Source organism: Triplophysa rosa, linkage group LG18, assembly GCF_024868665.1.
Source record: "Triplophysa rosa linkage group LG18, Trosa_1v2, whole genome shotgun sequence".
Taxonomy (NCBI): Eukaryota; Metazoa; Chordata; class Actinopteri; order Cypriniformes; family Nemacheilidae; genus Triplophysa; species Triplophysa rosa.
Genome location: NC_079907.1, coordinates 15072060 through 15098043, shown reverse-complemented (window position 1 = coordinate 15098043; position 25984 = coordinate 15072060). Strand labels below are relative to the sequence as shown.

The 25984-nt window shown below is 36.7% G+C and overlaps 3 protein-coding genes across 6 annotated transcripts; 2 read left to right on the top strand and 1 right to left on the bottom strand.

Moving 5' to 3' along the window:
• Positions 1-1660: 1660 nt before the first annotated feature.
• Positions 1661-6497, bottom strand: acbd4 (acyl-CoA binding domain containing 4). 4 transcript variants are annotated; one of them, XM_057358330.1, is made up of 11 exons: positions 6338-6497; positions 5989-6132; positions 5439-5503; positions 5187-5271; positions 4968-5088; positions 4774-4869; positions 4367-4455; positions 4062-4266; positions 3669-3883; positions 2557-2604; positions 1661-2410 (listed from the first exon to the last, which is right to left on the bottom strand). In XM_057358330.1, exons 1-11 carry the CDS (start codon positions 6365-6367, stop codon positions 2285-2287), a joined length of 1224 nt encoding a protein of 407 aa, XP_057214313.1. In that variant the 5' UTR covers positions 6368-6497; the 3' UTR covers positions 1661-2284. The 4 variants fall into 4 exon arrangements, with proteins under 4 accessions (XP_057214313.1, XP_057214314.1, XP_057214316.1 ...); XM_057358331.1 differs by having other exon boundaries at positions 5439-5559; positions 6338-6472; XM_057358333.1 differs by lacking the exon at positions 5989-6132.
• Positions 6498-7280: 783 nt separating this feature from the next.
• Positions 7281-20366, top strand: plcd3b (phospholipase C, delta 3b). Its single transcript, XM_057359197.1, has 16 exons — positions 7281-7429; positions 7677-7858; positions 9071-9232; positions 11528-11756; positions 12222-12351; positions 12493-12718; positions 12917-13118; positions 14265-14406; positions 14585-14737; positions 15887-16009; positions 16656-16806; positions 16926-17042; positions 17124-17302; positions 17816-17951; positions 18909-19058; positions 19143-20366. Exons 2-16 carry the CDS (start codon positions 7789-7791, stop codon positions 19268-19270), a joined length of 2298 nt encoding a protein of 765 aa, XP_057215180.1. The 5' UTR covers positions 7281-7429; positions 7677-7788; the 3' UTR covers positions 19271-20366.
• A 1324-nt stretch (positions 20367-21690) lies between these two features.
• On the top strand, positions 21691-25844 carry nmt1b (N-myristoyltransferase 1b). The gene is made up of 12 exons (XM_057358938.1): positions 21691-21863; positions 21947-22031; positions 22141-22285; positions 22503-22621; positions 22784-22875; positions 22978-23094; positions 23180-23350; positions 23429-23537; positions 24787-24957; positions 25147-25314; positions 25434-25571; positions 25646-25844. The coding sequence occupies exons 1-12, from the start codon at positions 21817-21819 to the stop codon at positions 25664-25666; spliced, it is 1383 nt and encodes a 460-aa protein (XP_057214921.1). The 5' UTR covers positions 21691-21816; the 3' UTR covers positions 25667-25844.
• Positions 25845-25984: the final 140 nt, after the last annotated feature.

Sequence of the window (25984 nt, the reverse complement as noted above, 5' to 3'; positions counted from 1 at the left end):
CGCTTCTGCTACGGAGAAGAGAGTGGCTTGTGAATTTATCACCTCCCCCACGTAAAGGCGCATGCGGCCAGTCCTTGTTTCTCTCTGCTTTGTGGGACTTGAAGTCCCGCTTGCCATTAACAACCGTCAATATCCCTCACGCAAAACCTACATTGCCCACAATGCAACACTTGTTTTCAGTCCCGATCACGATACGCCCACTCAACATTTTCATTGGTTGAAAAGTTTTTGGTGCGCTCGCTGCATCATTTAAGCGATCTGGTTAGTGGTTGCCACTGTCAATCAAAAAGAAAGCTGTCCCGGCCATTCTAGTGGACGCTACCAAGAGCCCCCGAAACGGGTATAATCATCCGCCGTATTGTCAAATACGTCGGCCGTTCACCGATTTACGAAGAAATAACACCGCCATATGTGTTAATGCAACGTTACAATTACAAAGCACATGCTGTTTTTTGTGAAATATTGTGGTTAGTTGTTTTGCCTCTCTACTCTAACATATCGAAATACACCCTGCGCCCTTGGCAGGATTGATCACCCCTCACGCTAAAGTAGTTCTTCTTTCAACAGCGAGCATTATATTCACGGTTGAAAGTGAATAGTTCCGATTGTATTCACGAAGATGACGAATTTACAGTTTCTAGTAACTTGGGCAGTTTTCCCTTGTTAAAGTAAAATGTAGCATCTGAACATATAATATAAAACGTCCTTGGGTCGTTTTTATAATTGGTCTCTAGCGATTTTGCAGAAGCTATTGTTTAGCAATCTGTTTGTTTGGTAGCTAGCTAGTTAGCTTGGTACTGGTGTCTAGATTAACACGAATAAGCTAGCACAAGCAAACTGTTCAGCACTAAAACCGAAAGTCTTCGTTTTAAGCAAATGCAGTTTATTTACATGCATTTCGAATAAAGTGCAGTACGTGTAATGTCAGTTTATACTAACAGATAGGTTTATTGACTAGCTAGCTGGCAAAGTATACTGGTTAGCTAACTGTAAAGTGACTAGATTGACGAGTATACAATATTCATATAAAAATCTGCTCGAATGAGACATGTTTTACCCCACGCTTCTGAATTATAAACGGAACGCTTAGTTTTGATAGGTAACGTTTTTTGCTAACAGAGAGAAAGTCACGCTAGGGAAGTTAGCTAGCTGCATCACGTCTGTTAAACAAGAGCCGAAGCGACTCAAAACACTAGGCCTGTTTTATAAACATTGACATTTTAAGCGTATTAAAGCTTTAAGTTGTCAGTGAAATGAGAGAAACACTTTCCAACTAACGTTATAGCATAGCCCTGATTCCTATAATAGTGCTAATATGTGGTCGTATAAATTGTATACGGATTAACAAAGCATATCTTTTTAAAGGCCAGAATAAACTGATGACAAATCACGATGAGTTTTCTGGAGGACAAAATTCAGAGAATATATCTAAGAATCTGGATAATTGCTTTAATTTCACTGTGACAATAGGGATGCACGTGAACCAGATAGTAGCAGAGGACACACTAAATAATACATTTAATTAAAAACGCTATTAGTTTCTGATTTAACATTTGGTTTGATCCACTCCTCTTAACATTACCAAATGTATTTACTTCTCCCTTTAAGTCATTACAAGTTGTTGCATGACAAAATTACACAACCTGCAAATCCACCTGTCTGTGGGTAATCTCATTTTTAATCTCTTACCATAAAGTGGATGAGTGTTATATTGCATGTACAATGCAAGAGCATTTATTTCTCCTTTTACAGAACAATAAATCTTGTGTATATGGTCAGAAAACATTATATAGCTGGTTCTCTATTCTTAATTTCAGAGTGACAGCTACAGCAAAGTGGACATCTGATATATTCCCCATGTGAAGGCCCTTATTTTTAAGGCTTTTTGATTGAATACATATTACAGAAACATTATATTAAGTTCTACAAAGCGCCTGGCATCGTGCAACATAAGTAGGAGCAGTAATACTTGTATCCTTCATTGTGGTGCTTTGTAAAATGTAAGAGTACAGATATTAGCATACATTATTCAGTCATTGGATGCCTATGCGCAGAGCTTTATGTAACCAGAATTACACATGATATACTATAAATTACACAATTAACCTCAGCGCATTTCTGGGAATTGCACTCATTTTGTTCATGTTGAATTAAATGGTAAAATCCATTCAGAGCTGAGGTTAGAACATTTCTTAGCTTCACTTGAGGCTAACAATCAGTGCATAAAGTACTGAAAGCCACAATATATTATTCATCATTCTTTAGCATGAATGTTTCTTTGATTTCATATGCAAACATGAAACTTTTTCTTCCTCCGTCTTAGCAGGAACACTATGCCCTGAGTCACAAAAGGCCACACCAACAAAAGCAGCATCGTGGGTCCAGAGATGTCAAATGGCCACCATTTCTCCTACAGGCAAAATAGAAAACAAAATATATGAGAATTACAATTTAAGGCATTTATTTTACACACATATTTGTTTAAGGTTCTTTTCACTGCTATTCAGTCATAAAACAAGCAATGCTGGTTTAGTTCCTTTTTTTGTCACAGTTTACCTCTGGTACTGTCAGTTGTAAGTGGGATCTCCATTGTGAATTTTGAGCCTTAAAGATAAATACAAGTTAAATGAAAGACATTTGGAAGTGGAAATAATACCAAATTAAAAATCAATAAGATTTTTTGCACTTAGTTTTATACTTTCAAAAAACTTTGTTTAAACTTAACTTGGCAATTGACTTTAATATGTATACTTTATATGTACAGGTGCTGGTCATATAATTAGAATATCATCAAAAAGTTGATTTATTTCACTAATTCCATTCAAAAAGTGAAACTTGTATATTATATTCATTCATTACACACAGACTGATATATTTCAAATGTTTATGACCAACTTTATGGAGATTCAGATTTCATTTTCCAACAGGACTTGGCACCTGCACACAGTGCCAAAGCTACCAGTACCTGGTTTAAGGACCATGGTATCCCTGTTCTTAATTGGCCAGCAAACTCGCCTGACCTTAACCCCATAGAAAATGTATGGGGTATTGTGAAGAGGAAGATGCGATATGCCAGACCCAACAATGCAGAAGAGCTGAAGGCCACTATCAGAGCAACCTGGGCTCTCATAACACCTGAGCAGTGCCACAGACTGATCGACTCCATGCCACGCCGCATTGCTGCAGTAATTCAGGCAAAAGGAGTCCCAACTCAGTATTGAGTGCTGTACATGTTCATACTTTTCATTTGGCCAAGATTTCTAAAAATCCTTTCTTTGTATTGGTCTTAAGTAATATTCTAATTTTCTGAGATACTGAATTTGGGATTTTCATTAGTTGTCAGTTATAATCATCAAATTAAAAGAAATAAACATTTGAAATATATCAGTCTGTGTGTAATGAATGAACATAATATACAAGTTTCACTTTTTGAATGGAATTAGTGAAATAAATCAACTTTTTGATGATATTCTAATTATATGACCAGCACCTGTGTACTGTATATTTAATATACAATAGTTATGTTTAAGGTTTCTAATCGCCTAAGCTACTTCTTAAACTCTTCTACAAATCAAGACATTTCTCTGTCTTTGTTCTTTACCGTGCTCAGTTCGGACAAATCAGGTGCACTTTTTTGGCTTTAATTTTGTTCAGCTTTCGATTCTTACATTTGCAGTGGCAAGTCCCTCAACCACCTCCAGTCGTTCCATAACGCTCTGCATGTCCTCTCTGAGTTGTTGTAATGCTAAAATGATCTGCCGCTGCACCTGGACATCCTGTAGTCTGTCAGGCCCACCCTCAGAATCTTCTCCACCCGCTCCCCCTGAACCAGACCCTGAGGGTGGTCGCTCTGCCCATCGAGCATTGCGGCGAGCCAAATTACCTGACACAAACCACACAATAATACTTCAATATAAACATGCAAAAGATAAACAAATACACAATAATACAGATACAGAAAAATAGGATTAGTTCAATTGTTGACAGTTTTTTGCAACAGCACACTTGTGTTGTGTTTTCTCTTTGGATTATTCATGAAAGAATAATTAGATTTTATATACCTGAAGGTTCCCTGCAGCCTTGCTGCATCCCCTCTCTTCCTGCGTTCCTTCTCATTGGGGCACCATGCCTGTCCTCTGCCCCCTCGCCACCACATCCAGCACCCATCTGGGTCACCTGACTGACAGGGTTGTACAGATGCTCCTGGACTCCAGACGTCTCAGTATATGCATGCCCATTTTGAATATTATCCGACAGTGCAGCAAGCTGTGTGACCATATAAACATCAAAAGGTACAAAACATTTGATGTCAAATTAACCGTATTGAGTGTTGAACAAAACTGTTGGTCAGTGAATCTGTTTATACCTTAACAGTGTCTAGCTGTTCCAATGAATCACAGAAGACTTCACTCTCGGAGTCACTTGTTGGCCCCTGAGTCTCAAACAGAACTAGATCTGCACACACATACAGTGATGAAACTGATTAGGTACAGTGCACAGATTTTTTGGCATCACTTATTACTTATGCAACGGTCAAATTTTTCAACAGCTGGATGGTGGTCAAGGCTGGTTCATGTCATCTAAGCCAGTGCAAGCTCCAATGCCATTTAAAGATGGAATAAACAGGTGTGTTCTACCATGTTCGAGGCTGATCACAATAAAATGACAAGCAGTGTTTTATGCAAGACTGGAATCTCCTTGGATAGGAGATTTTGGTGCAAAATATTCTGTATAAACCGCTTCCATTTAGTGCATAAGTTATTTTTCTACTACCTGTGTTGTTCAGATGAGGGTCACCATCAGGGATTGTATCTGTGAAGTCCTGCTGTTGAGGAGCCAGTTCTTCTGTTCGTCTCTTCACTTCATGTTCTTTGGTATTTACAAACATTATAAATATAATTTTAATTTATTGCTTAATTATTGCATACAAATACATATCCATTTTTAGAAAGCAATTGCATACACACTTGATGTTAGAGTTACAAGTGCCTCTGGAGGTCTGGGCATATCATGAATAACATGATAGAGAGGTTCGAAATAATGGAAAAAGGATGCTGTCTTTTCATCTATTGGCATGGTATCTATTACCTGTAATATATATAATCAAATAATGATTCAACAAGAACACAATTTCTTGACTTGGAAATTGATATGGTGAGATTTTTGCAATAATGTCCTCTCTCTACCTCTTGTGCAACTTTCTTCATTTCCTCCACGTAAGCACCCATTGCAGTTTCTTGATTCGTGTCCCCTAGCTGTTTCCAAGCATCCCTGACACAAAACCAGGAAAACATATCATAAACACTTCTTAAAGCTTGAAGTCTTAAACCTCAAATAAATGTACTGAAAGCTCTAATATTTATCCAGAGGATTTAATGTACTTTATTATGCACATTATGGAACCAAAGTATGTTCTGCGAAACGGGATAAAACTCAACCATTTGTAACGTCCAACAGGGTCCCAGAAGCCAGGACGTGACACTGTACACGGGCCACAGACCGCCTGTTTGTATAAACCATAAAACCGAAGCATCACTTCATAAGAGGGTCTGTAGGAGCCTGTGCAAACACAGTTTACAATTAAACAGGTGTCACGTGTTGCTGGAAAATATTTGTTTTTCCAGCAATAATGTAGTAATCAGTATATAGACTTTGATGTTTGTGTATTTATTTATTTAAATGTTATATTTGTAAATTTACAGAAATAAAAATTGACAAGCTATAAAGGTTTTACATTGAGTGCATACAATGCTTGTTTGCGGCTTAATGCGGCGCTTCGCAGACCGATGGCTAGATGGCATCAAACTACCGCGATAATACCGATTTGGTAACACTATCGCGGTACTTTGCTGTTATAAGACGATCGGTCTGCGCAGAGTCACATAAAACGCAGAGTCACATAAAACCGAACACACCTAATTGTCATTTACACATTAGTGATGATGTTATTTTACAGGGGTTTTTTTTGTCGATTGTGAGCAAAGCTACCATTTTTGGGTAGGCTTTGAATGACGTTGACAGCCGCCTGAAAGCGTCTTTGACAGTCCTCGGGGTTTGACATAGCAATAGTTGGCATAACATACGGTCTCTATGTTTCCACACTCCTGCGGCCCCAAGTTCAATAACTGGAATCTGTAAATTAAATTCACTGGTAACACACGTGTCATCCTACTTTCTATACAATGTTCTGTACTGTGCAAGCTTTGGAATATAATTATGCTCTTATATTTATAAAAACCCTCGTTTATAAAATAAGTCGTCCAGGTGACAGTAGCTTTTCTGACGTCTCTGATTCAGGTTATTGTCCAGGAGGTCAAGCAGAAAAGCTCCAACTCACCTGTCCTGTGCTCCTGCTAGCCACTACCATATGACGCAAACTACCAATCACAATTTATGAAAATCGTAGCAAGGTGTTAAATAAAAAAACTGCTGCTTTCTTCTGAAAACGGGATCTTTCGCCACTTGGAATTTCGGCTAGGAGTTCACTTCCTGGTTCAGTCACGTGATCTAGTATTTACTGCGATGATTGGTCAAAACATTTCTGTCCTAAACCGAGTGATAGCGTCAACATTTGACGTCATTTATGCAATCCTTATAAATGTCAAATGTTTTTGTTAAAAATGTTGTTTTTAGTTTTGTAGTACTACTGAATTTTTGTTTGTTTTTATACCAAACCACTTTTTTATTTTAATGAGCTGAAATATATTTTAAAATCAGAACATTTGATTGTATTTGTAATTGTACTATGCCATAATATGGGAACTAAGATAAATTATGACCTAAATATTCGTGTTTATATTCTTTTGAAACACTGCTTCATTGAATACGATTTTGTACTACGATTTTTTTTATTATTTTTGGTTTCTTGTCTCCGTGGCTTTGTTTGTGTGTGTCTTTTGTTACTATATTTTGTAGACAAAATACAGTATGTGTGTTATCACTAGAGTGCATTATTATTACTGTCATTATTATAATTGGTAATGCAGAAGTGGTAAAATTCTCTTTTCTTCTAGAGATTATTGTATAATTATTTCCCAGCACAATATTTTAAAACATAAACAAATATATTTATATTTAAATACCTAAACAAATACTTTAAATACTTTCCCCATGCACGTCATTACTGTCCGTTAAACTTGAAGCTAGATTTACAACAAACTGTGTATGGTTCATTCAGTTGATTATTTTGATATAGAGAACACTAGAGGGAGACATTTTGTTAGAAAATCCTAATCTCAGGACAGAATTGTGTAATCTGCACAGATCTTTTTATGGTAAGAAATCATAATGTGCACGCGAGAGCCCGCGCTTCGATCAGCCCGTTGATGTGTATCTTCGTTGTTTTTGATTTCGGCGTTTTTAACCGACACTAAAATCGTTTTATTTTTTCTTGAGTCTTGATGTCGCTGCATAATTCTATTGAAATAGGGTAACGTACGCTTTTACATAGGTGGTCCATATCATTTATCATTCGAGTAGATCGCGTACAATATCTTCATTGTAAACCTAGATAATGCTTTAATTATACGTGCAATACTTTATACGTGTTTTATGTGTGTAGGTTACAATCTGTGTTTATTTTATAACAACATAAGACACTTAATCCGTTGATGTTTATTGTCATGTAACGTATGGGTGCTGTTCAGCTCTTTAAAATTCATGATCTCATCAAACAGGGGCAGTGTCTATGCTGTTTCATACAAATAGCTACAGACTGACTGAGACATTCGTGTATTTATCCGCATATACATTGCAGCCTAACGGCGAAAAAAGGACCAAAACTGCGTCATGTTGAGAAAGGAGAAGAATGAAGCCGGGACGTCCCATGTTAAATCAGACGACCCCCTGAAAAACCTGGGTAAGAACTGTATTATTATAATAATTATTATTAACTATTTATAGTTAATTGCATGACCCACATATTTTTTTTAACATTTATTTTCGGCTTAACGTAATCCAGCATGTCATAATTCACTACCACTGACACAATATTAATTTTGTAATGCAGGCTGTAAAGAGGCAGATTTGTGTTGATATAACTATGTGTGGTTATTGCATCCCCATTCCTCAACAGATTTTAAGATAATTTATGAAATGGTTAATTTTTCTACTGGATGACAGATTTTAACATGTGAAGTTTAGTCACGGGACTTGTTTCTTTCAACATTACTCAAACAATACTTTAGAAATGTGCAAGGTCACTTGAGGAGTTTATCACAACAGCACTATGCAAACTAAGGAGGCATAATTACTGTATTTACCACTTACTACATTTTTATTATAAACACACACCAAATATACATTTTCATATGATGCAGTGTGTTTATAAGTAAATAAAAATGACTTTTTGTTTGTTTGTTTTGCGAATTGGCCTTTTCTCTGGCCCTCTATATTTACATATTGGTACATGTTGTTGTACCAGATATTGATGTATTCCAATAGATAAGTATAATAGAATCATATTTCATCATATAGGCCTACATATAATGATAGGAGCTTAAATATATAACTTTATCCACATATTATAGTGTTATGTCTCAAATTGTTGTCTCTGCCTTTGGCAGTAAAGAGAAAATGGCCCTTTGGGATCCATTTCAAGGCGTTCATTGATTACTCCTCAGAATAAAGTGAGAGATAATTGTATTGGGGTTTACTGAGGAAATGATTTTTCGAAACAGATTGCCATTATACCGAAGTTGACTGAACTGAACAGGTTGTATGTTATATCAAATACTATCTAACTATATTAACACATGACTTCCATTGTGACAGTCATCCCTTTTTAACAGAAGGATTGTGTTCCATGTGTTTCATAATGTTTGTAGAAATGTTAAGTGGACAGCCTTTAAGGAATGTGAGAATAACAAAGACCTCAAAATTTCATCAAATGCTGTGGGTGGATAGGACAATATATTCTTATTTTGACTCATTAGATGTGTTGTTATGGTTACACCTTAATTTGTGAATAATTGGTGATGCACCATTTTTATTTTATCGAGTCATGAATGGGGTCATATTCACATGCAACTCAATTGTAACTAGTATTTTCTGTTAAAATGAACCTCTGCAGGGATCCAGGACAATGAAGACGTGCAGACTATGATGCAGGGCTCTTACATGTTGAAGGTGCGTTCTCCTCGCTGGCAGAGAAAGCGCATGCTAAAGCTGATGGATGATGGAGTAACGGTCTGGTGTGAATCCAACAAGACCTTCAACAAATCCAAGCAGTGCTGTAAGTTTCATACACATCATATATGTGTGTTTTTGGTATTGTGACTTTCTATGTAATGTGCTGAGTTTGAGATTCGTGAATGAATGTTTCATGAAATATTCATTCAGATGAAAAGTGATGGTCTGTGCTGTGGAACTGTAAGAGCCCCTCCCGGTGAATACACCTCCTAATTATGGCTGCATAAACCAGCGGTCTCCAGGTCTACTGGCCACAGCGTTGTCATTACGGGGCTGTTCTATTTTCAGTACAGACGAGGGGGGTTCTCTCTCTTCTCTCTATAAACATCACTATACGCTCTAATTACAGTCTACGGCTGGGAGGGAAGAGAGTGGCCCTTCACATTATGGTTTGCTCCATAGTTTACATGAATAATAATCATTGCCCTGGCAACTGTGCACATGGCCTAAATTAGAATTAAGGTCTATAATTGCTTCTAGTTAGAAAGATCATGTTTTGTGTGATGTGGCTGAGGCGTATGTGAGAACACCCACATGTGCGCAACCCTATGCTCTGAATGCCTGTATGAGAGATGACAATCTTCAACGTCTCTGTTGTATCTCCAGGACAGCAATGTTTTCTAATAGAGAGACAATGAAGGAAATTGCCTGGTTCACAGATTAGAAATATACCACTTCGCAAGATGTAAACACTGGTCTAGATGCACTTCCGGTTTATTTTTCATTTATTTTATTTTGAAATCTTACATAATTAAATTTTAAATACATTCGTTTAATATTTTAATTCGGTTATAGATGTTCTGGCAGTTGTGTTTTGTTTAAACGTTTGTGCAGTGTTTAAAACTGAAACAGGAAGTTCTTCTAAACCGGCGTTGAAACAGCGTTATTTACGTAATTCAAAGTGGTCTGTAGTGTATCTTAAAAGGATAGTTCACCCAAAAATGAAAATTCTGTCATGAATTACTCACCCTTAAGTTGTTCCAAACCTATACATTTTGCTGTTCTGTTAAACACAAAGAAACATATTTGGAAAAAGACTTCTGGGGCACCATTGACTACCACTGTAGGAAAAAAACAGATATTTTGAAATATTTAGGAAAACAAACAGTTCTGGGGCACCTTTGACTTTGCACCCAAAGTCAAAGGTGCTTGCGGTGCTTGCACCCATTTGAATTTTTTTCTACTATGCTAATCAATGATGTCCCAGAAATCTCAGGATGATGCACATTTCAAACCTATATGACTTTCTTTCCTTTGCAGAACACAAAAGAAGATATTTTAAAGAATGTTGGTAACTGAACAATGGTGGTACCCATTTACTTGCACTGGTTTTGTGTCCATACAATAGAAGTGAACGGGTACCACCGTTGTTCGGTTACCCACATTCTTCAAAATATCTTCTTTTGTGCTGTGTAGAAGAAAAAAAGTCATACAGATTTGAAGTGACAAGAGGGTGAGTAAATGATGACAGATTTTAATTTTTTGGGTGAACTTTAATGCATGAATGGACCAATAGGCAATAACATTTTCCACTGCGTTTATGTCTACATCTACGTTTTCCTCTACGTTTATGTTTTGGTGATGTTCATAAATCTTTTTAAGGTTGTGTACATGTAGATCAGCTTTACTGTCTTGTGCTTGTGCTATTTAACCATCCAGCAATTCTCAGGTGAACGTTAAAAATGGTACATCATCAAAAGCAATTTATTGTTTTGGTACCGCAATGACGCTATAACAGTGAGATTTATAGTGTTTATTTACAGAGTGCTTTGTGTTTGCGCTGCAGTTGTAAATAAAGCTATGCAAACATCAGGCGACTTCCACCATGAGTGAAATCTTTGTTAACACAGGCAGGGTAAGGTTTGCTCCTAATAAATGGGTATTAAAATGACTGTTAACACAGCTAACATTTAGGTTCGGCCTCACAGCAACCAGCAAATTATTCTGTATGAAAAGTAAATGAAATGTCAGGATGGGAATACAGGGACTGTGTATCTGGTGCACCATATTGAGCACAAACACAAAACCCAGTTTACATGACATACTGCCATGCACTGACATCCACCACATTGGCTCGGGCTTTTTCTAACTTTAGATTTAGTTTTGCTTGTTTGGTGTATTTAGTGTAACTACACAGAGAATGAAAGGGACACTACCAATCACTTTCTTCAGTAGCGTAACAGAAGCTCATCTGTGTTTAAAATTGTTTTGCTTTTCATAAAAAGTTACATTATGTTTTGAATTGTAATGTTATGAATACATGTACATATTATTATGACAATTGATTCATTCTTCTTTCTTACCACATCTAACTACACCATTTCTCTCTTACCCACAGTTTCTGTGACGGAAGTAGAATGCGTACGAGAGGGCTGTCAGGCCGAGGCGTTCAGAAACCTGGCAGTCTCCGTCCCAGAAGAAAAATGTCTGACCATCGTCTTCAAGGGAGACAGGAAGAGCTTGGATCTCCAATGTGCCACGAAAGAGGAAGCCCAACACTGGGCCCGTGGCATTCGTACCCTGCAGGGCAGAGTCAACAACATGACCCACAAGGAGAAACTTGAGCAATATCCTTCAGCAGCAAATCCAATTCCAGACTCTTTATCTAGGTCGTAATCCAATTAAAATAGAAAAATCTGTCATTTAGTACCGATTAAGTTACTCCATCGTGGTAATGAGTTGTTGCACAGGGGTTCTCAACCTTTTTGACTCCAAGGCCCCCCACTGTATTTAATATTCAAATTTCTACCCAATAAAATATTTCAGAGCTTGATATTAACTGGAAGGGTGTTTATTCAATTTAAAATGGACAAATATCAACTTATTTTAGTTGTTATAAAATGTATTTCAACTCACATTTTGTCTAATTTTAAATGATTCATCCTGAGGCCCCCTTGGAAGTCAGCTGGGGCCCCCTTGTTGGCCACAGCCCCCTTGTTGAGAACCACTGATCTAGCGTTTATTGTTGAGTGCAAAATAAGTACGATTCATTGACCACAAAAATATAACCTACTTACCCTTGACCCCCTCACCTGGATCCATGGCTACCTGAAACAAGCTGACATGAACCAAGACGGGAAGATGTCATACGAAGAAGTCCAGATGCTTCTCCAGATGATTAACATTGACCTGAATGAGGAATATGCTGCCAGCCTCTTCAAGGTCAGTTTTATACTACAGCCGCACTTGATCATGACAGACTGAAGCTCCTTTTGTGTTCCATGGAAGAAAGAAATAACCTGTGTTTTAAAAAGTGACTTTTGTTCGAGGTGGATCAGTGCTTTTGCTTTGCTTGTGTAACAGAAATGTGACAAGTCAGAAGATGGCCGACTGGAACACGAGGAGATCGAGCTGTTTTGTCGTGAGCTGTTACGTCGGCCTGAGCTGGATGTGGTGTTTCATCAGTACTCAGCTAACGGTTGCGTTCTGTCCACTGTGGATTTGCGTGAATTCTTAAAAGACCAGGGAGAGGATCACACGCTCGTACACGCTCAGAGCCTCATTTTAACCTACGAGCTCAACAAATGGGGTATTTGCACTTTACTCTTGATAACTTAGGTTTTTGTAAAACATAAAAATTCTTAAGTATTTATAAAAAGAAAATTTGAATTATTATATAAAAACACTTGTTGACTAGGCTTTTGGAAGTTACACATTGTCCCACAATTTTTGCAGTTTGCATTCTGATTATGATTCATTAAAATGCTTCTCTTTTTGTCCCATGCAGCCCAAGAGAACCAGTTCATGACACCCAACGGTTTCACAATGTACATGTTGTCTAAAGAGAATGATATGTTCAACCCGGAGCACAGCAGAGTCTACCAGGACATGAGCCGTCCACTCACTGACTACTTTATCTCCTCTTCACACAACACCTACCTCACTAAAGACCAGCTGATCAGCGAGAGCAGTGTGGACCCTTACATCAAGTACAACACACATCACAAAAAAGCAGCACTGGCCCTTTAAGAAGTTAACGTTTACAAATACACCGGACTGTCTATATGATTATAAGAAACAGTTCACCCAAAAATGAAAATCCTGTCTTCATTTACTCACCCTTGAGTTGTTCCAAATCTGTTTACATTTCTTTGTTCTGATGAACACAGAAAAAATTTGGAAGAATGCTTACACCAAACAGTTCTTGGCCACCATTGACAACCATAGAAGGAAAAATTGCTTTACAAAGTTCTTTGTTCTGTTGAACACAAAAGAAGAAATGTTGAAGAATGTAGGAAAGCAAACAGTTCTGGGGCACTTTTGACAACCATTATACCTTAATTTTTCGTACATGGTAGTCAATGGCCAAGAACTGTTAGGTTAAAAGCATTCTTCCAAACATCTTTCTCTGTGTTCATCAGAACAAAACAAAAAATACAGATTTGGAACAATTCGAGGGTGAGTAATTGATGACAGAATGTTTATGTTTGGGTGAACTGTCCCTTTAAATCTCGCTCACTAACACCACGAATAATAATCATTTTCACAAGCTGTGTTTTTCTACTTATTTTCCAGTAAAAATATTGACACAGCCATTAAAAGTATCCAATACAGAAACAAATCGAATTGTGAGAAGCAAAAGGACTGAAAATCGATTACAATATGTGACGATTCAAGTCGGTTGAGATGTTTAATGAATCGCAATACATGTCTTGAACAGCAGGGGCCGGTGTGTTTACTGCAAACTTGGAAAACGTGACTATGCTGATTTCTACAAAAATCCAATAAAAGCAAAGTTTTGTTTGTTATTTGACATAAAATATATTTTTATTTTACAAAGAAATGTGCAGCATTTGAGAAATAATAAAAGGACACTTGTTAATTTCTAATTTCTCTCATTTCAACTCATTTAAAAAATAATAAATTGTGAATAAATTGCATCGTGAATCGCATCGCGATGCGCAAAAAAAATCTTGAGAATGTGAGAATAGATCTAGAATTAACTTTTTGAGGTATTTTTTTAGTGCACAGCACACAAGTTTCCACAGTTGTATTAACCAAATAATGTAAATAACACTCACATTTAACCTCACAGCACACAAGCATGCATATTTATTTGTTTGTTTGTGGTATAGGGCTCTCAGCCACGGATGCCGTTGTGTGGAGCTGGACTGCTGGGATGGAGAAAAGGAGCCAGTTATTTACCATGGACACACTCTCACATCCAAGGTGCCATTCAGAGAGGTCGTGGAGGCCATTGCTGAATATGCCTTCAGGGTGAAAAAAACATTTTTTTTTACTCACTGGTGATGACTTTCTTTATGGAGGATTGTTTAGTTTTACTATGTATGCTATATATTGTAGAGCCTTTTACTTAGCCTCAAAAGAAAAACCTGAGAATAACTTTTTCTACACCAATACATTAATATGTTTAGGAGGATTGATTGTTTTCTAGGCTTCCCCATATCCTCTGATTCTATCTCTTGAGAACCATTGCTCTGTGGAGCAGCAGACGATCATGGCCCAGCAACTGCGCTCCATTTTGAGAGACAAACTGCTCACAAAACCTCTCAATGACAAGTCACTAAAGTGCCTGCCATCACCTGAGGTAATATTTTTATATGATATACTCTCTAGTCGGTGCAAAATAAATTGTGTATCAGAGTACTTTTTACAGTACTTGTACAGTACTAGAATTGTGTTTTGTGCACTCCTGTTGAGGTTTAAGGGTTTTTTAAAGGGATAGTTCACCCAAAAATGAAAATTCTGTCATGAATTACTCACCCTCAAGTTGTTCCAAATCTGTGTAAATTTCTTTGTTTGGTTGAACACAAAGAAATATATTTGGAAGAATGTTAGCAACTGACATTTCTTGGTCACCATTGACTAGTAGAAAGAATTATTGTTTTTTTTGTTCTGTTGAACGCAAAAGAAAATATTATGAAGAATTTAAGGAAAACAAACTTGTGTTCAACAGAACAAAGAAATTGTATACAGGTTTGGAGCAACTAGAGGTTGAGTAATCATGACAGGATTTTTAGTTTTCGGTGAACTATCCCTTTAAGGTTTTTTGTGGTTTTAAAAAATACCGCTCTTAGATACTTATTGGTCAATAGTGATGATAAATTCACAATTTAACCTTCAAGTTTCATGTGTGTCACTCCACATCACTTATAGCGGAAAAATGATTTTGTTGTAAAGCAATGTTCCGTTGTTTACATTACAGGGAGTATATCAACAGCGCTAAATGAATAAAAATCAGTTTGCATAATGAAATAAGTTGTATAATAATTATAATTAACTTTCTATTGTCTTGTAACCAAAAAAAAAAGAAATGAAGTCTGTATATTAATTAAATATACTACAACAATCTGTCTAAACTGTCTCATTGGTGGTGGTTGAGGAGATTCCCCCCTTCAATGTAAAGCGCTTTGAGTACCCAGAAAAGCGCTATATAAATGTAACGATTTATTATTATTATTTTTAATTGTTATTTGCTTAAATGAACTAGTGATTCCTAATTTAATTTTGAATGTAGATCGATCACAGTAGTACTGTAGCATAACACTACACCTTTATTTTATAGAATTACACATATTGTTGAATGCCAAATTACAGAAATAGACTGCAAATTTAGGTGTAACATTAAAAACATGTAATTGTCTTAACATAAAATGTCATTTTACTGAATATTACATATTTTATGGGTATTTTTTACAGTGTAAAATGTGCCATATATTGTTTTGTTTCGTGGTAGGACTTAAAAGGAAAGATTTTGATAAAAGCAAAGAAGAACAAAGTGGAACAGGACAGCTCCAGTTCTGACTCAAGCTCTTCAGAAGATGAATCCAAAGCTGAAAACAAACCTAAAGCCCGGAAGGTCTGTGTGTATCTGTGCTGTCTGTAGTGTATGTCATGCTTCTGTATGTTTTAATGCATGATCAGCAGAGGCTTTAGTGTACACTTTGCGCTTTCCATCTTATTGTTTTCACTGTTTTGTGCTATATTTAGCCGCTTTTCCACCGTCAGGCCAAACGGTTCTGTAGCAGATGGCTGCAGTTATAATTCCACTTGAGCTTGGTGCAGCACAACACACATATACAAACCATTTTTGGCCCGAATTGTGCAGGGACAATGCAAACATTTGCTGTAGTATCTTGCATATCTACAAGATTCATCCAGAATGAGAAGGGTTTAGCCCGATGGTCGAAAAGTGGCTTTTGTGACTTTTCTTTTTTGCTTGTCCAAATAGTGTTTATATATGGGTAGTTTACAGATAGCCTGGACACATAAAAAATGTTCAAAATAATTTTAGATGAATAATTTTAGGCAGCTGCATGTCACAGCTATGTGTCAACCACCCATGTATAATATCATTGTAGTGTTTGTTAGCACTGTTTATTTTTGTGCATGTTCGCTTTGTCTCAATACTAGTTGTGTTTTTCGTGTCTGTGTGTGTTTGCATGCATGTGTTGGTGTGTATGTTTCTCTGTATTGCTCTCCAGCGTGCTTTTGCTTTTCTTCAGAAAGGGTCTAAGTTGAGCCCAGAGCTGTCTGATGTGGTGGTCTACACCCGCAGTGTTGCCTTCAAAGGATTTGATAAATCTGCCAAGAAACCACCCAATGAAATGGCCTCTTTCTCTGAGAGTGATGCGGTGAAACTTATCAAAGAGTCAGGTACCTAGGTGGCGGTAATCATTACATTACACTATTGTACAACCGAAGCATTTGTGCCTTCAAATGCATAAAATCACATTGAATAAGTTCTCGCTAAATTTGTCATTTATCATTTGTAGGGAAGCTCTTTGTGCGTCACAATAGCAAGCAACTGAGCAGAATCTACCCGTCCGGTCAGCGTCTGCAATCCTCCAACTACAATCCTCAAGAGATGTGGAATGCCGGTTGTCAGTTGGGTAAGCGTTGTTGACAGAAATAAAACGTTATCTTATATATTTAAGGATTTACAAACAATTGACATAAAAATGATGTTGCAGTGGCTTTGAACTTCCAAACCCAATGTGAAGAGATGGATCTAAACAGAGGCCGTTTTTTACCCAATGGCCGCTGTGGCTACGTGCTGAAGCCGAGTTTTATCTGTTCACCTGATTCTGAATTTAACCCTGAGAATACTGGAGGAGGACCTGGCCACAACCCAATGCTCCTCACCATTAAGGTAAACTACAGAGCACTTTTTGGTGACATCACGTGGGTTTGAAATAAGTGTCCCAACTACTTTTTACTATCTGGAAAAATAAAGGGGTTTCCCAGACGAATGCACGACATCAAATGCAGAACACAACGCGAGTCAGTAAAATTCTATTTGTGTATTGTACTTTGATGTCAGTGTTACCTGTTTTGCTTAACATGACATCAGTCAGCGTCACACTGAAGCTTAATCATCTACGCAAGCGAATTTTGATTGAATAGCGACAGACAACCCCGCCTCTCAATTTATTTCAGGAAATTAATGGCAGTTAATGCCAAGAGGGTAAAAGCTTGTACAGGAAGTCACTTTTCACAAAGTGTCGCCAACTTAATAAATATTCGAATTCTTGAATACAGCAACATGGGTTTCGAATGTTATTTCATGTTGAGTTCATGGCTTCTATAATGTTTGTCAGTCCTTTGCAGTGTTTGCTCATCTTTCGAAACTCAGTCGTTCACTGAGCTCTGTCTGGTTTGACAGGTGATATCAGCACAGCAGCTGCCTAAACCTGACAAAGAGAAGCTCAGCTCCATTGTGGATCCTCTTGTGTGGGTGGAGATTTATGGGGCTCCCATAGACAACAACAAAAAGAAGACGCACCGCATCGACAATAATGGTACTTTAGGATTTCTTGGAAATTATAAAATTATTTAAAAAATTGTCTGATCGCAATTATTTTCATTTACCCATCATTTGAATTTTAGATTTAGAAAATGATTTGTGTGTGTTTGTGTGATTGTTTTGGTTATTTACTGAATTGGTGCATTTCTAAAATATTATTTTATTCAATAAAGCAAATATATTTAAGATTTAGAGCTATTTAAAGATCATCACATTGGAATTATAAGGTTCTATCTGAATTTCACGTCTAAATTGAGTTCACGTATTCTTTTACTCTGTGACAACTTATTTACATTACGTTTTTTTTCTTTACGTTGTTGTGTACATTTTGGGACTTTTTTTTAAAACACAAAGTCATATGGAATGCAAAAACTATGAAGCTCAAAACTATGAAGCTCAATATCACAAAACTGCTTAGAATGCAAATAGAACCTTATAATTCAGGTGGCAAAATGCATCAATCTTATACTGCAAGCATGGCCGTAAGTGACAATCTATAAATGTTTAAATTAAGTAATCACAATTTTGCCAATTATTTAATGAGTTTTGTAATAGTTATTTAAATGAATAAAGAACACAAAAAATATGACAATTTGTATGACAATAATTCGTAATAATTGTCAAAGCTATAAAACAGATTGTGGCTATGTGGCTATGTCGCCACAATCGCAATACTTTTTTGCAATTTATCGCAAATAATTGTCAGCTATGTTTCATAATCAAGCCAGCTCTATATAAAACAAAAAATTGTGTCATTTACTCATCCTCGTTTTATTTTAAACCTGTATGATGTGTTTTTCTTTTGGTGCATGGGAAAAAATTACCTGGATCGCTTGTTTCTGTAATAGTGATAATGCATCATGGGAGAACTAATGTATATCAAGCCAAATTAATATTATGTTTTTAAAAGCCATTTATGTTTGTGTTTCATGAATAAAAATCTCTTCCTCAGGCTTTAACCCCAGATGGGACTGCACCTTCAAGTTCCAGCTACATGTGCCAGAGCTGGTGTTGATACGCTTCAAGGTTGAGGATCATGGCTACGCGACCAGGAATGAATTCCTGGGCCAGTTTACTCTTCCTTTCACGAGCATGCGTACAGGTACGCGCCACTTTTTGTAATTCGGTACCTTACACAGTAAAAGTTGTATCTGCATATGCTCATTCTGTATTATCTCTCTTGCAGGTTACAGGCATGTACGTCTGCTAAGTGCTGACGGCTCCAGCATGTCTCCCTCCACTCTCTTTATTCATATTAAAGTTACACCCGGCTACAGCAGCCCTGTCAGGAAGCCAGCCACACATTCAGCATAAAGCATGCATCCTTATCTGCTAGTCTGTCTGAGGCAGTTGGTACAGTTTTTTTAGCAACTCTGAGAACCAAAATAGTCACCACTGACTGATTTCTCTACTGTTACATTACATATTTATACAGGGATTATACAGATATATTCACATGTTTAAATGAGAAAAGTGCCCTAACAACAAATCAAAGTTGGTGTAAAGCCATTTCAGATGTAAGCATCTACGAAAGGTACTTCGTATTAATTTATGATTGATGGAAAAAAGAGATAAAAATGTTTATGCTGTTATGTAGCATGTCTTTAAAGACAAAAAAGCAATACTTTTGATATGCAACGGGTCTTTGCACCAGCTCATCTTAAGTAGCATGTTTCCAATTTATATCAGAAATGGGTTGTCTATGTTTTTTTTGTCTTTTTACTATGCAGCTAAAAGATGAGGTGACTTGAAGGTTTTCTGTTGACAATCTCTGAGCCCGTCCACTCCTTATGCCTTATTTCATATCCCAGGAACAACTGAGCTCTCTTAACTACTGCAAATGTTACAGTTTTAAATATATAAAAAATGTTTATGTCTTTAAGATGTTGCCATGTTAACAACTTTAAAACCTTTTGAAGTATTATTTATAAACACATGTTTACATGTTTAACATTTCTTTAGTCAGGTCATAGTATAGTGACTTTAGGTCGTTTTTAAATCTTTAATTGTATTTTTGGCTTCAGTAGTTTTTAGTCTGATTACTTACATAAGCTATGGACAAACGGTTGTTTTTAGCTTAAATTTATACGTTTAGTATATTGTTGATGCCTATTTAATACAAACAAAAGCTGGTAAGCTATTCCAAAATATGAAGAGAGCCAACACTATGAGTAATATTAACAAAGCCAGTTAAAGTAATCTCAGTATTTTAATGGATCTCAATTCCAGAATATTTACTAACATTAAGTAAATACTGTGCACGATTTTAATGCTTGTTGATGTGTATCTGTTGCTGACTTGTCATGAATTCTGTTTAAAAACACTGTGAGGTCTACATATCATACTGTATATCTTTATGTGTGTGCAAAGCAAAATAAATGCATTGTTGTACACAAGTTATTGATGTGTTTTGTAAAATTGAAAAAAAAAAGAGATTTCTTTTGACACACAAAAACTGTTTTTGGATCACTGTGAGATGGGAATCACTGCCTTCTTGTGGTAAAAGGTGGAATATTTTTTATGAATAGAGGGTATGCATTGACGTCACTTTCCCACGTGAACACGCCGGGACACGCTCCCTTGAGTGGTAAAACTAAGGCAAAATGGCTGCATTCAATAGGAGGAACAAAAAACCGGGACTAAAACACGCAATTATTTGCCGAAACTACAAGCAGCTGGACTCGACGGTGATCCTTACGACTACCTTATGAATTACAAAGATATCAGGTGTTCTTAGACACTGAAATGTTGCGCGTAATTGCGTTTAATGATATTGTAACCATTCATTTTGCCCAGTGTTTTACCACTCAAGCAGTCGCGTTCCGGCGTGCTCACGTCACGTGGGAAAGTGACGACACGTGCATACCCTCTATAGTTGGTGTGGCGATCTGTGTATGGGTAGTTGACAAATAAACCATACCATGTGTCCATGTTGTGTGACAGCAAAAATACTGTAAAAACTGTTAACATACACTTTTTCTATATTATTAATATTTATATATGAAACAGCATAAGAGAGATTTGTCTTCATTGTTAGTTTTGTTTTCAAAGTTTTGCTATAGGACAACTATGTGGTTTATTCTTCAGCAAACTATAGGCTATTGTATTTAAAAATAATAATTTTGTTACAACGAAAAATATTTGTAAAACAGATAAAACCAGTATTGAGATCACTTTTTTCACCTCTATAAATGTGGGTGCAAAACATAATTGTTGGTTAAACATAATTAGCCTTATATTCACAGATCTATATAAAGATCAGTGCTTGTAACAGATGGAACATTTAAAAAATATAATTAAAGTAATAGTTCACCCAAAAATGAAAACTGCCTTCATTAACTGACCCTTTTGTCATTCTTAACCACTTGACTTGTCTTTGAAACCAAAAAAGGACATTTAGTCAAATGTTTAAGATGCATATTTGTATACAATGAAAGTGGATGGTGACCAAAGGCTGTCAAGTAGTAAATATGATGTGACATTAATCACATGACACACAAAAAAAACTGATATCATATCCAGGGTTACATTCATTGCATGCAAAAGACAACTTCTGAGATTCTATAAATGTTCTTTTTCAGATAAGCAAATTTGTAAGATCATGAGGGTGAGTAGCCTAAGACAGTTTTTTTATTTTGGGTGAACTATCCCTTGGCTTGAACTAACACTTGTATATTAAAGCTCAGACCGAAGTGGTGTGCAGAGATAAACTATCAGTGTGTGAGGGTGTGGATGACAGAGGATTGGTGGATTCGGATGATGGAGGATGGGTGTCTCTCTTCTGTCCTCACTGCACATTAAGATAAGGACACACACACCACAAACACCCATAACTACACAACTGACCAGTCAAACCATTGATGGCTCCAATGCCGGAAAACACTTGCATGGCAGAGAAGAAAAGCCCGTAAGTGCAGTATCTATTCATTCTCAATTTGTAATGTTAGATTTGTTATTTATTTGTGCACTTCTTTTATACTTTGTTAAAAGCTTGGAAGAAGACAAAAAGACGAAAGCTAAGAAAAGCAAGGGTCAAACATGGGCTAAGGAGGGTCCACGGGACCCTTTTGAAATGGTAATTGAAATCTATGTACAGTGTGTGGGTGCAATTCTTCATTATAAGACTTTTGCAAAAATAAACAAATAGATTTTTTTGTAGCCCCATGTGTTCTATTTGTTTCCAGCTTGACTCTCTTCCTGAAGAGAAGCAACAGGAGATTCAGAAAGCCCTGCACCTGTTTTCTCTGGGACAGGGGCCTCCAAAGACCCTCCAGGAGGCTCGTGGACACAAATATAACTTTTGGGATACCCAGCCAGTCCCTAAAATAGGTATGCTCCACAGTGCACCAAAAGTAACCAGGTAAACCTGAAGCCTGATTCAGAAATATGATTAATTTATTAATGTTAGATTTCACTGAAAACAAAGTTTGAATATCTTGTCATGTTGATCCTCAAGTAATCATGTCTTGTATAAAGATGTTCAGGTATCTGGCAAACTAATAAGTGTACATAGTTCAGGACTACAAACTACCTTTTTTTCTTTAAGATGAGGAAGTGACATCACAAGGGTCGATAGAATCAGAGCGGTCCAATGTTCGTGAGGCACCCTATTCACTCCCACAGGGCTTCATTTGGGACACCCTTAACCTGGACAAGCAGGAGCAGGTGAGCAGTAGGTCCTCAACCTAAAGGGGTCTTTTTTCTGTGCAACACAATAGAAGATATTTTGAGAAATGTCTGAGTGATTTTGTATTTACAGTATATAATGGAAGTCAATTGGGGTCAATGTTGTTTGTTTACCAGCATTCTTTAAAATATCTTCTTTAGGTGAGAGAACTCTGTGACTTCCTGAATGAAAACTACATAGATGAAGATGACAACACACTTCGCTTCCATTACTCTCCGCAGTTCTTGCTCTGGTTTGTTAAGCCACAATAGGAAAACTAGCTTCAATACTTGGCTCTAAAATGTAAAGTCACCCATGCAATTCCTTCTCAATATGTTTTATGCACTTAATTCAGGGCTCTTTGCCCTCCTGGTTGGCAGTCACAATGGCATTGTGGAGTCCGGGTAAACTCGAGTCAAAAACTAGTGGGATTTATAAGTGCTGTTCCGTCCACTGTTCAAATATTTGACACGTAAGTACCTAATATTCTCAGTCGATTAAAAAGTTTTCAATACATTTTTGTATTGATACAAATTACAAATACAAATTCTCCACAGAGAGATGAAGATGGTGGAAGTAAACATCCTGTGTGTGCACAAAAAGCTTCGCTTTAAAAGAGTAGCACCAGTCCTGATCAAGGAGATCACCAGACGGGTTCATAAACAGGGTATATTTCAAGCGATCTACAGCACCAGTGCAGTTCTGCCAAAGCCCATTGCAAGCTCCAGGTATGAGAGAGCTTTAACAGCTGTTTTAATCACGATAATGTATCATTCAAACTCATTTCTCTGTATTGTTGGTGAAAGGTCCTGGCACAGATCTCTGAACCCACGCAAGCTGATTGAGCTAAATTTCTCATCTTTGACAAATAAAATGACCCTGCAACGCGCCATCAAGTTAAACCGGCTTCCTGAGGTCAGAACACCCTTCTGTGGAACACATTTTAACATGAAACATCGAGCTGTGGTCCGATTTTACAAGGGAATTTAAAAAGGAACAAATCAATAATCTTGAAATGTACTGTATGTTATATCATGAAATTTTGAGTCTACATCTCTCAGTTGCATTTTATATCATTTAATTGACTATAAAGTTAAAAAAATCCTGGGGTTTTTTTTCACGTAAAATTATGTTTTCTTGTTTTTCTTGTAAAGCCATATTTCAATATAAAAAAATCCTGTAAAAAAGCGGTAATTTTCTGGCAGCTGAGGCACCAGAAATATACCCTAAAATAACAGTTTTGTCACGTAAAGTGTCATGTTTTTATGTTTTTCTCGTAAATTTGCAGTCTTTTTCTGCAATTTAACAGTTTTTACAGTATTTCAAAAATATGCAGAAAATCTGTCAAATAAACAGTAAAGTTCTGTAAAATTACAGTTCTTACAATGTATATAACTTTATAGAAAAACAACATGAAGAATGACAACTTACATTCTTTTAATAGAAATTGTGCAAAATTGTGACTCAATACATGTCTAAGAAAAATAATTCAGCTGATATTATTTATTATGCAATCTTTAAGGATTAGTTTGCCCGAAAATAAAAATTCTGTTGAGATTTATTCACTCTTATGCCCTTGTATATCCCTCTTTCTTCTGTGAAACACAAAATAAGCTATTTTGAGTGTTTATGTCCATACAATAGAAGTCAATGGGGGACAATGTTGTGTGGTAATCATCATTCTTCAAAATATCTTATTTTGTTTTTCCTCAAAAGAAAGAAAATCTTACAAGTTTGGAGTAAGGGTGAGTTTTTATTTTTGGGTGAACTATACCTCTAACCTCCAGCCCCCCAGTTTTACATTTACATTTAAGCATTTAGCAGACGCTTTTATCCAAAGCGACTTTCAAGAGGTGAGGAAACAACAAAGTGTTAAATCATAGAGGTAGCAATAGAAGAAGAAGTGCTATAACGAGTTACCAGGTTACACGAAGCAAGACAATTGAATACCTGCTGGGAGAGCAGAAGGGGTTAGATGTATTTATTTATTTTATTTTTTAGAAAAAGTTAGCATGTTCCTGTCATGCTAACAGTTTTGAGATTAGAGATTATACACGTAACATTAAATTGCTTTAAAACAACGTGTATTGTGAATATTGGCCATAATCCATTCTTTTTTACTACTACTAACGTCAGTTCAATCCTTTTCTCTTCACAACATCAGACAACAAAAACCGCAGGCCTACGCCCCATGATCGAACAGGATGTACCCATGGTTCATGAGCTTCTGAGAGAACATCTAAAAGTTTTTCATCTCTCTCCTGTTCTGACTCAGGAGGATGTTCAACACTGGCTCTTGCCTCAAGACTCTGTAATTGATACATACGTTGTAGAGGTCAGTATCATACAATCCAGCCATATATATCCGACAGGAAAACTTACTGAAGCATTCCCAATATTTCCGGACCAATGAACTAAATATGAATTAATCTAAAAGTTGATGAAATGGGTTGTGTGGGTAGATAACAGTATAATTATATAGATTTTATGTCTTCTAATAACACCACCCACATGTCTATGGCAGAACATAAATGGTCCCGTTACTGACTTGGTGAGTTTCTACACACAACCCTCATCGGTTCTGAACCACCCTGTGCATAAAAGCCTGAAGGCAGCTTGTGCTCTCTACTGTATCAGCAAGGCCACCCCACTCCAGCAGCTAATGGAGGATATCCTTATCATCTGTAAAGCAGTAAGTCAAAGGACATTGGGTATTGAGACAACACAGATAAATTATACCCAACATGACATTTCCCTGTAGATTGCATCTTTAAAAAAAAAAGTTTTCACTGTGTTTTTTCATCTGTTCAGAAGGGGTATGACGTGTTCTCTGCAATGGATATAATGGACAATAACACGTTTTTGGAGTCACTCAAGTTCAGAATAGGAGACGTGTGCAAACAGTATTACCTCTACAACTGGAGATGTCCTGACATAGCCACAGACAAGGTAATTAAACAATCGATACATTTTAAGTAAAAAGGGAAAACAATGAAAATTGATCATATGTTTCCACATTTCAGGTGGCCATTGTGCTGAAGTAATGCTGTTTTTGTGCCACAACCTACTGCCGCCAGAGGTCGCTTCTTCCCCATAAAAATCAACACATTACCCTTCTCTAAAAAGGTTGTTCGAGTTTAAATAACCTAGATAAATAGCTTTATTTTATTGATTTGATAAGTATAAGGCTTTTTCTGCAACCGTGATCATTAAATTGTATCATCGAAAAAAATCTTTGCTTTTTTATGAGTCTTGCATCTTTGGTTTGAACATATTACAGTTTTGGCTTTGATACAGACTGGTCTCGGTTATTCTGATTGGTGACATTGAATTGAAAAACGGATCCAACTGATTCTTATTTT

Bases quoted from the DNA above. Each gene is read 5' to 3' on its own strand.
- nmt1b (XM_057358938.1), top strand. From the start codon at position 21,817: ATGGCTCCAATGCCGGAAAACACTTGCATGGCAGAGAAGAAAAGCCC. The intron at 22,032-22,140 runs GTAATTGAAATC...ATTTGTTTCCAG, and splicing joins CACGGGACCCTTTTGAAATG to CTTGACTCTCTTCCTGAAGA. The intron at 22,876-22,977 runs GTTTGTTAAGCC...CACTTAATTCAG, and splicing joins TCTCCGCAGTTCTTGCTCTG to GGCTCTTTGCCCTCCTGGTT.
- acbd4 (XM_057358330.1), bottom strand. From the start codon at position 6,367: ATGGTAGTGGCTAGCAGGAGCACAGGACAG. The intron at 6,133-6,337 runs GTGAGTTGGAGC...TTTAATTTACAG, and splicing joins CTAGCAGGAGCACAGGACAG to ATTCCAGTTATTGAACTTGG. The intron at 5,089-5,186 runs GTAGAGAGAGGA...TATATATTACAG, and splicing joins TGAAGAAAGTTGCACAAGAG to GTAATAGATACCATGCCAAT.
- plcd3b (XM_057359197.1), top strand. From the start codon at position 7,789: ATGTTGAGAAAGGAGAAGAATGAAGCCGGGACGTCCCATGTTAAATCA. The intron at 12,719-12,916 runs GTATTTGCACTT...TGTCCCATGCAG, and splicing joins CTACGAGCTCAACAAATGGG to CCCAAGAGAACCAGTTCATG. The intron at 16,010-16,655 runs GTCTGTGTGTAT...GCTTTTCTTCAG, and splicing joins ACAAACCTAAAGCCCGGAAG to AAAGGGTCTAAGTTGAGCCC.